The sequence below is a fragment of the Lycorma delicatula genome, chromosome 8 (assembly GCF_047948215.1).
Source record: "Lycorma delicatula isolate Av1 chromosome 8, ASM4794821v1, whole genome shotgun sequence".
Taxonomy (NCBI): domain Eukaryota; kingdom Metazoa; phylum Arthropoda; class Insecta; order Hemiptera; family Fulgoridae; genus Lycorma; species Lycorma delicatula.
In genome coordinates, this window is record NC_134462.1 from 14,631,678 (window position 1) to 14,644,162 (window position 12,485).

General features: G+C 28.6%; 1 protein-coding gene across 4 annotated transcripts in view; it reads right to left on the reverse strand.

Annotated features, from left to right (window-relative positions):
• LOC142328926 (uncharacterized) overlaps positions 1-12,485 on the reverse strand; it is a 48,091-nt gene continuing 35,606 nt past the window's right edge. For 3 of the 4 annotated variants that reach the window (XM_075373099.1, XM_075373097.1, XM_075373095.1), the window contains 2 exons: positions 4,633-4,816; positions 1-2,000 (listed from right to left, as the gene is read on the reverse strand). In XM_075373099.1, the coding sequence (XP_075229214.1) occupies positions 1,906-2,000; positions 4,633-4,816 (279 nt within the window). In that variant the 3' untranslated portion in view covers positions 1-1,905. The remainder of the gene's footprint in view (positions 2,001-4,632; positions 4,817-12,485) is intronic. The other variant, XM_075373098.1, reaches the window with a different exon arrangement.

The window sequence follows — 12,485 nt, forward strand, 5'->3', positions numbered from 1 at the left end:
TTAAAAAAAAAAATTTATTATAAACATAAATACCTAATTAACAAAAAAATTAACTTACAAGTTTACTGTCAAAAAAAAATTGTTTATAAACATACTTTTAGATCTTTATGTACACATATTCAATTTCTTATAATATAAAAATAAATCCTTAATTCAATCCAGATATCAAATTTTTACTAAATTATACAAAAAAATAGTTATGAAATGCAATTTAGTTAACAAATTAGTAATAATTATTTCTTTTTAAATTTGTACTTAAATAATTGCTCATTACTTTACATATAATACAGTGTATTAAAATTAGTTTATTTTCTAAATTTAAAGATAACTAACAATAAAAATTTTTAAGAAACTTTAACTTAGATATATGTATATAGAAATCTCATCAAATCAATCTATGAATGGATATGAATACGTAAATAAATAAATAAGTAATTTGAAAATTATATAGCTGTGGCTAGAGTTAAAAAAGAAAAGAAATAAAAATTATCACAGACAAATTTGAGTAAAATGCAGCTAAAATATATTTTTGAATGATTTTAATTTTACATTAAATTTGTATACTGCTGAGATATCATTTTCACTTGATAAAATCTTTTCTTACTGATCATCACATCACATCAAAATACTGATCATCACTCCTTGAATCATTATTAGTCAAGTTTATATTGTACAGATTCTTCCATAATAATAAATTTGGATGGTTATAAATATGTTTATTTTTTATTTTGCATCAAATATTTCTAATAAATCACAATTTGTATGTCTGATGATTTGACAATAATTATTATGTTAATGCATTAACACACTATAATAATTATTGATTTGTATGAAATTCTCTGAATTTCATACTTTCAGATATCTAGTACAGCTTTATTGATTTACTGAATAAAGCTAGCTGTGCCCCTTGTTTTTTTGTAATCATATACTGCTGCTTGTTACATTTTTGGATTAATTAAAATGCAACTACAAAATGATGGCTGGAAGAGTGAATTGAAGAACCTTTAATAATGAAATGTTGTTGGTCCAGCCAGACTTTGACTGCCTACTGCTCAAGTTCAAGCTCTCGGTAGTTGTGGCATGAAGGGGGTGAGTGAGTTACACAAGTGCCTGACACACAACCAATTCTGAAGTTATTAAACTTTATTAAAAAATTAGTTAACTATTTATTAATAATATAAATAGCACTGCACTTCAGCTGGTTATAAGATGTACTACTACAAAGACAGCTCTAGTAAAACACTACTTATTATTCTGAAAAAAACTCTATACCAGCGGGGAGTAATTTACCATAACAGTACTAATTCACATCATTCTTTCCAACTAGTTAGGGTTCAGCCAGTATACCTGCCTCACAGGAAGGTATGACAATATAATGAATTAGTTTTTTTTTTGAAGAAAACTTTGATTAACTTTGATTAACTTTTGAAAAGATTTGATTAAAATCTAATTATAAGCACACTGCACTTAAATATTAAACTAAAAATAATAATACCATATTAAATTATATAAATAAATCAAATTTGAATTACTTATATTTTCTTAAAACTATTTTTATTTTACTTGCAAGTTATAATGCAGATAACAAAGTGAGACAAATAAGGAACTACATACTGCCTGTCAATCACATACTATTATAAAATGATGTCACATATTTCTATCATTATCAACATTAAAAGCATTCGGTGAACACTATTTTTACTACGCCTCTACATAACAAAAACTTAAAATATTATAATAATTTTTATTTACTTTTACATTAAACACTTATACAAAAATATACTTCTCTTGTTTCTGTTAAAAAATATTAGTTTTTACAAATTTTTTATTAGTTCATTTTATAGATGATTTATATTTTTCATTAGGCTAATTTTAAATGTACATATATATAGGAAACTTAAAAAATTAAATACTATTTGTTTTCTTCATCATTAAAAAATGTAAAACAAAAATTATTAGGAAAAGAAAGTCCTTAAACTGAATTATTTCACTACAGGCACCTGTAAAACAAATAACTTCATTTATAATGCTTGACAAATTTTATAAAGAAATCAACTACAAAAACAGTGTAATATTAAAAAAAATTAATCTTATTTAAAATTATTGTGATATTAAATAGAAAGTCAGAAAAAACGAAAAGTAAAATTCAGCCCTCACATGATAATGTGGGACATAGATCTTTGTGAGAATTATTAAATAAATGAAGGGATGCATTAGAAAATTACTTAATGTGTAAAATTAATTATATGCTTCAAATTTATTTGATGGGCTTAGGGGAGCTGATCAAATTAAAAAAATATAGACTTTGAATTTTTTAAAACTGTTTTGGGTATTTATATTTTTAATAATAGTAGTAGCGACCCGGCAGTGCTTCGCTATTGCTAGAGTTGAGTGTTTGAAAGTTTGGTAAAACATTAACAAAATGAACATTTTGGAACTTCACAAAATTTAACCTTTCTCTTTCTCCATTTTACCCTTTTTCCTTTTCCCCTTTCTCCTTCTTTACATTTCCCTCCCCCTTCCTTTCACCCTTTCCCCTTTTCACCATTTTCCTTTTTCCCATTCTCATTTTTACCATATTCCCTTTCCTTCGCCCATTTATGTTTCCCTTTCTCCCCTTTCCTCTTTTCTTTTTTCTCATTTCCCCTTTCCCCCTTTCCCTGTTTTATTTTTCCCTTTCTACCTTTTTCCCCATGCATAAATCAGTTCAGTAGTTTTTTAGTCTATAGCAGACACACACATTGGAAACATTGAAATATTTAGTATAGTGCATGTTGCTTTTATGTCCAACAGATAGTGTTGTTTTTCAAAAAGCATGTCTTTACCTGTCACAGGTGTGACATCTTAGGTATATAAATAGTAGGTATATAAAAACATGTGCGTATTCGTCTGAACTTTGTGTCAAAATTTCAAAGAAATTGGTGAAGAACTTTCAGTGATTTAAGATTTTGAAAAAATGAACATTTACATTTTTATTTATATAGATTACCGAATTTCATCATAATTCATCACCACCCATGAAAAAGAAATCTTTGTTAACTTTTTATTGGTTGTATATTTTTCAGTGGAATTTTTTTTTTGGTTTCTTCTATTTAACATAGTAAACATAAACAAATCAAAAACTTTTCTTGGGAGGTGATTTTATGGGTGGGGAGCAGAAAAAGTAAAAAATATTTTATTTTTGAATTTTTTAAACTTTTTTCATTTATCATTATTTTTACACTATTTAAGAACTAATGCCAGAAATGTATAACATCTTTGTTGTCAGCTTTTTTATAGTAGTGAATATAAAATTTTATTAAAACCGATTTATATTTATGCAATAGTTCAGAAAGAAATAAAAATATTTTGATTCATTAATGAATATTTTTTTTTAATTAAGAAAGAATGAGTAATAATGGTAGGTGTGGATTGTTTGTTAGGGTAGAGATTCAATTTGCAACTAAATAATGGAGTGTACAAAAAATAATATCTAAGTTCTGAAGCTATATACTACCTATTAACTTTGACTCACAGAAATGATTCACAAATGAAATGGAAAAAATATTTTTAACTTTTTATTCCTAAAAGCGTTCATTTTGAGAACATTTTGTTACACGGCACACATCTATCCAACTGATAGAAGAGTTCGTCCTGTATTTTTAGAATGTCTGAACTAGTGGAAGTAACAGTGCTTCAATCTTGTGCCTCAAATTGGGTAGATCAGTAGTGCAAATAAAGATTGTCTTATTTGTTCTTTGATTCAAGCTTTAAATTGATACTGTACATCTCATCCGAAATATATTATAACAGAATAAAACTGCAATATTCTTACTGCCACATCAGTATTAAAACAGGTAATTAAGTGCATGTGAATGGAGGATACTGTGAAATAGATATTAAGCTTAGAGAACACAATACAATCATAAGCTACAAAATAAAGTTTTAGATAAAACTACAAAGGATAGATAAAGTGTACACATTATTAAAAGCAGACATACACAAACTAGGGGAATGTTTTTTTTTTCAGAAAAGAAGTTCACAATTATCAAACATAAATTTAGAAATTAGAAGGAAATTCCTTAAGATAAGGTATTTATATGGAATGTAGAGCTTTATAGAGTGAAATGTGGGCAATAGGGAAATAATCAAAACCTTTTAAATAACACATTACAGGAAGATAAAAAAAAATAGGTGGGTTGATAATATAAGAAATAAAAATTTTAAGAAATACTGGAGAAGAGAGTTGAAGGTGTTCTTTAAAAAAAAGAAAAAAAACAATGCTGGTTACATATTCAATCAAATAAGGTTAGTGAATCTGGTTTTAAAAGGAAGTGTAGCAGGTACAGACAGTAGAAAAAACCAAATGACGGAACATCTGAAACAGATAACTGAATTTATAAACTTGGATAGAATAAAAAAGATGGATCAAACCAGTTTAATAAATAAAGCCTCCAAAATAATTTACTGAATTGTTGTGGATGTCAAGCAAATGAAAGATTGAATGCCAATTGACATATTTAAAACTTTCAAATAATTAAATTTTAAAGAGTTTTTAATTGCATGTATAATTTTATTAAACATATTTTAATATTATTTTCATTATTCAATAAATAATTTACTACCAACTTTTAGGAATAAACATATACTCACTTGAATTTTCATCACCAAGAACTTCTTTGTGCTTAATGGCAACACCATTGCTACTTAGATGGTAAACACCCGGAACTGATGCTTCACATCGTATCCATCGTGGTCCTTCACCACTCCATTCCGGTGTTAGTAATTCCAAACTAGCTAATCCTGGGCCCATATCACGAATATATTCTGATCTTACCTAAAAAAGAAGTGTTATTACATTTACACTATCAGTATTATAAAATAATATATAGAATATTAGAAAAAGTCATCAGTTGGCATAAGAATGAATTTAAAAATAAATAGCTTTTAAAGATTGCTAAAGAGATAAAGAATGAAACTTGGGATATGATTATGAATATATTTTTATTTTTACAAGATTTATATATATCAGAAATTGCAGATAGTGATTTGACAATAAGATCTATTTTGCTGAATACTATTCATGAAGAAAAAATATTTTATTGAAAATTTTTGGATCTCTGATGAAGTATATGTTAAATGTGTCCATTATTATCAATTAAATTTTTAACAAACAAATTATTATGATGAGACATGATATTTCTGCTCATTTACCATCAATACTGAAAATTTATAATACATTATGAGGCATTATCAGAACGAATTACTGAAATGTGTATTTTTTGAATCTTGTTTAATAAATGTTATAACTGAAAAGTAAGTAATAAATTTAGCAATCAAACTGAAAGTTTTCCATGAATAACTCAAAATGATTTTTGCAAGATAAATTTGCTTATTTATTATAAAGCAACAACAGACTGCCGTCCAATAACATGTAGTGCATGTAAGATGTAATAGTAGTGTAATGCGTGAAAAATCATGCCTGCTGGGACTTGAACCCAAGAACCTCCAAATAAAAGACACTACCACTCTGCCACAGGATTATCTTATTATGCTTTTAATAATTGAAAAAGATTTAATGGTTTCAGAATGGGCTGTTTCAAAATAACATCATACTGGAATTAAAATATTCCTTGATTTGTGAGATCATGAGAATATTCTGAGTAGCGTTCTTTTATGGGAATACACTATTCATGATTCCAGGAATATAACCATAGAAAGAGAAGTCATTTACAGACTGTTGTCATTCAGATATAATCTTTATTTAATGTAAGTTATAAATTGAATAATTTAAAATGACTATACGTAGGTAATAATTGAAATTATATTTACCTTGATCTCTATGATGGAGTATTAGCATTTTTACCTTCAATCTGGTAGGTTCTGGATTCAAATCCTGGTCAGGTATAACATATTTCATAGGCTACAAATATTTCATATGATATTTCCATGTATTCATTTCAAAATTATGTGGTGAATTAATGAAATATTAAAAATATGAAAATCTAGATTATGTTAAAAAACTGTTCACAAAAATGTCACTTAAATACTGGAGCTTGATGGCTATTTTAATAGTTATACAATCATCATCAGGAGACACCTGAGAAAAAGAAAATAAATAAACAGAAATACTGTGTGTCCCAATTATAACAGTGTACCTTTACACGAGATCTAGATCTGAATCAATAAAATAAATTTAACTAGTCCTGTTTTATTATCAGTAGTGAAACTAACAGCTGACTTTGTTCATAGCTGATTTCAATATTTCATTGTTGACAACCTTTTACTTCCATAGCCATTGAAGCTTTTATTTACTTTTTCTAGTGTTTAATAATGGTTTTAATACTTGAAGATATTTTTTTGGTTGAAATGTGTTTCAACATTGAGGTGATGAGTGTAGGAATATGTGAAAGAAATTTATAGATCAAAGGCTTCTGGACATCGATGTTTTACACCAATGCTGTGCAAAGATTGATCAATTAAATAAGTTCTGAGAAAATAGATCTGCCAAACATGCTTGAATCTGGAATGTCATCTATCCTGACAAAAGAAATGTTGGATGATATTTCTGATTGCATAGGTCAAAATCTCAAAAAAAATCTATCAGAAAATTGCCAAAGATGCTTGAATCTGGAATGTCATCTATCCTGACAAAAGAAATGTTGGATGATATTTCTGATTGCATAGGTCAAAATCTCAAAAAAATCTATCAGAAAATTGGCACAACAAGCAGAAATCGCAAGGACTAGTATGCCCAGGGCATAACTAAATATTTAAAACTACTCCTGAATGAACAACTGCTGTGCATTAAATACACAATACTGATTTTCCTAAGTATGTTGAATATTGCCTGTGGTTTTTGGATTTTATAAATAAAAAAGCAAAAGACTTTCTCGAAGTAATATACATATATTTTTTTCAATGAAATATGGTTTTATTTATCGGGCCATTTCAAAAAAGTATATGCATATATGAATATTGCGTTGCGTCCTTGTCTGTTGGGATTGAAAATCAGGCCAAAGCTAGGATTTGGGACATATTTGGAGCCAAATAGCTGTGCCAAATTTCAACTTTTTTTGGTTAATGGGGTTTTGAGGTATGAAATAAAATCTGTTCAGAAAAAAATGTTGGATGCTTAATTTTCTACAATCTCTGTACAAAAATTAAATAATGGCAAAACTACCCTTCTCCTTTTTTAAGTTTATCCAAACTTTAATGCCATCAATGACCCATATATAAAAATATTTTGAGCCATTTTTGAAGAATTTAAGTTGACCCAATCAAGAGATATTAATCAAAATACAAGCCAATAAAATGCGTACATACATCTTCTGATAATTTCTATTAACTCTTTTTTGTTTTTTTGACTAAGGGGATCTTGAATCATCGACATTTGCAAAAAACCCAAAATTTTCATTATTCTTCTTTTTTAGCTGTGCTACAGTAGCAGTAATAGAGCTATAGCTAGGAAAAAAGTTATAAATCTGCCTGATCTTTATAATAGAAAAATTATAATTAAATATATTCTGTATTTACATACTACATGTAAAACCATAAATACATACACATGTTATAAGAACAAGTGGAAACATATGTGAACATTTTAGAAAAGCTACCTGTAGACGTCTACATATATCTAAATTAAAACTAAAATGACAAGAAATGCAGTTTTGTGTCGAATTTCATGATTAATCTTAAAGCAGTAATTAATAAGATAGATGGGAACCCGTTGTTTATCTTGATGAAAAATCTTCCTTCTTCTCTTAAACACCACCTATCCATAATTATAATTATACGGTGGAGAAAAGCCAGAAGCATTTGTCCACCTCCAGTATCATCTAAATATAACTACAAGCTCTGTTACACTCGGTTACAGACTATGATACTATTTGTAATCTATAAAGGATGAATCCATTCAAAATAGAACATTTTGTTTCTTTCTCACACAAAAAAAAGTAGTTAAATTCAAGATGTTTGTTTTTTTTTAATATATATTTATATTTCTGAAACTGCGTTGTGGAAATTTGTTTTATAATTTTAAGAGTGTTTTGTATTCTTTATAACAGCTGGTGTCCATTTGCGGTTGCACACATTTTTAAATAAAACAAATATAATATACTATGAGTTCTTTCGTTTACATTTGCATTACATATAATACATCTACTCTAATAAATGTTCTGAAGTATAGATTAAATCACTAAATCACAGCAATTTTTGATAATAACTTTTTTAATAACTTTTATTTTACACAACACATACTCACACACACACACACACACACACACACACACACACACACACACACACACACACACACACGCGCGCGCGCGCGCGCGCGCGCACACACGCACACACGCGCGCACACACACGCGCGCACATACACACAGAGAGAGAGAGAGAGATAGAGAGAGAGAGAAAGAGAGAGAGAGAGAGAGAGAGAACCTTAATGGGAGAGAGTGTCAACAGTAACAGGACAATGTGTGTGTTTAAAAATTGTATTTAAAATAACATTTTTTCTTACAGCCTTTAATGGTTAATAACTTTTCCATATTTGAAAAAAGTTTTTGATGAATATTAAATGATATACTTGGGGAATAATTGATTATTAGAAGTGAGAAATACATTAACATAAAAGGAATCTAAAAATCTGTTCTAAACTGTCAAACAATTATAAACTTCAATATATCCTGCTGTTTTGTTTTAAAAAGATTTTTTTTTTCAAATTATTGAGAAGAAATAATTCTAAATTGAAATAATGATCAAATGCATCAGCAAGGAGAAGAAATAATCCTATAATTGAAATAATGATCAATACTCCGATCTATCCCAATCAGAAACAGTCTATCTGAGAGTTGAATTTTCCCTCTTTTTTATTACCCCTTATCTTGATATTTATACTGTCGAACTTGGGAAAGTTCAATGGGAACTGGGTCAGCTATGCTGATTTTATTAATGGTAATTTGCTGGTACTTAGCCAGTTCCTTACTGGAATTTAGTGGGTAATGAACCTTTGTCTTCTGGAATCGACAAAGGTGTATGTTTCTTATCTGGGGGTTTCATAAAAGGCCATATTATTTAATCAGATATCTACTGGATAAATAGTCTCATTAATTTTTCAGTGGAGAGTTAATATGGGTACGGTTTTTGTACTCTCTTGTATAATAACATTTGGAGTAACAATAGAATATCTAGAATTTTAAGACAACATTCAGAAGCTGATTTATTAAAAGTATAAAGTGGATGGGCACTGAAAAAAATTTGTCCTTTTGAATTCTGAAATTTCAAAAAAGTATTTTTATTATGAAATACATACTTTGTTATTCTTTAAAATAATCCTTGACGGAAAATTACTGGGTAGATCACATCAGAACTATATATATAAATAAATTTCTTATTTTCATAGGTATACAATAATATATTAAGTAGACAAAATCAATTTTATCATCCCAAAAAAATTTACATCTAATAAAACACGTAGATATTTCGCTTTATGGGAAACAAAAATACTATCGTTATCATTAATAGTAATTCTATCCATGCGATCAGCAATGTTACATCTATCTAAAAAGCTGACAACACAGTGTAGGATTTTTTTGGAACCCGGCTTTAGCCGCGTGGGTTGTTTTGATGTATGGCTTATATACATAATTTAATTAAAAATATTAATTTGAATATAATATTTTTTCGTTTATTTAATTCAATGATTCTAACTAAAGAGCGCGCGCACATCGTATTTAATTCGCGCGTTTGTGGCGGTACTAGCGGCAACGGTCGGCACTAACTAAACTAATGTAATTTCACAACTTACATAGAACAAATTTCGCTTATACGGTCGGCAGACTGGTGAAGCCGCAAGACTTAACGCACTAGGTATCGAGTCAACCGAGCGGTTGAGTTTGATACCCGGCCAGACCGAGTTACTTTTTTAGCTTTAAACATTATTCATTTATTTAATCCTACCAAAATCTCGAGATATTGAGAGTGACGTTGCTTTACAGCCTCCTCCTTTGTCCTTTGTTAAAGGAGTTCTCCAGGAGTCCTTTGTTAAAGGACTCCTTTGTCCTTTTATGTTGAGCATCATGTCCCATATATATAGAAGTAATTTGACCATGTTTGGTCGAAATCGGTTCAGTAGTTCTGGATATACAAGGTGAGTTAGAGGCCAACACTGAACACACGTACATACGAACATTAACATTCGGAAAATTTCCATCCGGTTTTTTGGGTTCTTTAGGTGTCAAAACGTAGAAATCCGGTGAAAACCGCATATGCCCAAATTGGACCAATTACAATATTTTCCCTTCTACAGCCACGGTGATATCTAGACGGGAAAGTGTCCATATTAAATGTTAGATGGTTATAATCCATGCAATAAATGATTTTTTTAACTGCTAACGTAGAAATCACCTTTAGATATAGCAACAGTTGTGTCATATGTGAAAAGGATGTCAATGAACGATTCAAGAAGGAAAAAATTTCTTTGTGAGGCGATCCGAGTTTTACATCTTAAAGTGATCTTACATTTTATATGTATATTATGGAACTAAATCGAATATTTAACTGAGACCGCAAAAGATTTGAAGATGGAATCTTTTTGTTATTTACGTAATTTAAAATATTTTCTAAGGGGAAAATACTTGTATCGGTAGACAATTTTTTCTTAAAATCATGCCGAACGTTTTTCAAAAGGTTTTATTTTTCAAATTATATATGCTTTTTAATACCCTATTGCTGCCACCAGTTGATTGCAGTAAAATAGTTTCAACGGATGATCAAGCAAGTTATATAATTTATATTATTGAGTGGATTGATTTCAAATTGTTCAAACTGATTATGATTTTATCATTGTGATTAATTATATGAGTAGAAAGAAAAGTCTAATGTGGACACCACATGACTTCCCTGTACGCCTACTAAATTACATATACGTTTTTTTATTATCAGAGATTAATAATTAATTATTAATAAATCAATATATTTAATATATTTAAATTAATAAAAAAAGTTAAAAAAAGGAAATGAAGACGGATTCGAACTAACGTGTCTTCCCGATTCAAATATTTCATTAATTAAATTTTTATTTGGTCCAAAAAAGTGGATTTTGGATTTGTAAAAGTGGAAAATAGTGGAAGTTTGTCGAAAATCCAAAAAGATTGGATTGTGGGATTTTTTTTAGACAGTTTTGGTTCAGTCGATTGCAGTCAAAAGGGGAGATGCACAACTAGATGTTACAACAACAGTCTTAACCCAAAATTTCAACATTCTACGGCTAATCGTTTTAGAGTTACGCGAGATACGTACGTACTACGTACAGGCGTCACGCCCAAACTAATCAAAATGGATTCAGGGATGGTCAAAATATTTCCGTTTAAATCTGAATACCGAAATTCTTCGCTTATTATTTCTAACTGAAAAAAAAATACTGCAAAATTGAAATTAAACTAGCAAGTTATATTTCATTCATAAATAAATGTCTCTGAAATGTATTTCTCTGATCTAATAGGAATTTATTAGATTTCTCAGGCCTTTTTGTTACTGCAGTTAGTTAGAAGTTAATACGCGCAGTTTTTTTTTTTTAATTTTAAAAAAGCACTTTTATTGTGTTAAAGAACAAAAATTATTATATTAAAAGTGTGAAGTTAATGCAATCGATGAAGATTTAATTTTTTCGTACAGCAATAATTGTTGACACTTATTAACAGTTACTGATGAATGATAATGAATATTTGTAGCGTATGAAAAGTACCATGACTGCTGACCGGGACACGAACTCGGAAAATTTGTCAAAAAAGCGCAGACATTACCGCTCCGCCACAGTGATTAGTAAACAATATGAAATCATAAATTATTGTAATATGTAGCACAAATAATAATTTTAGAAAACAGTACTAGGCATCCATTTGTGGATGAATATCATCGCATCCACAAAATTTATCATATATGAAATTAAAAAATCTTTATAACTTCATTATAAATGAAAAAAAGTATTCATTATAAACTCATTCATTAATAACGAAGGTTATGCGTAGGGAAAATAATTAGCAATAACAGATTATTATTTACTTGTAGCTGATAATTTCAAGAAATGTTAAAATTAAAACATTTTAAAAAATACTGATAATAAAGAAATTTTCTTATAATTTGTAAATTAAGTTCCAAATCCTTTTTAAGGAATGATAATGGAAGTCTTAAGTAATTCTTAAGTCTAAGTGGAAGTCTGTTGAACAATGATAGGGGGTCAAATATCTAGTAGAATTTTTTAATTTTAAAAAGGTTTTGGAAAGATTTCTTCCATAAAAATGTTATATTAGTTATTCCCTTGCTTAATTTTTGTTCATGAGAGGAGAGTTAAATTACTCGCAGTTTTTATTTTTTTTCCCCGGCTTCAAAAAGTCGAACTTTAAGAATAATTGAATAGTATAACGCTTTCTTCTTAGTGTGCTTTTAAAGTCGATTTTATTTAAAAAAAAAATCTATTTCATTTCAAACTTAAATAATTTGAACAA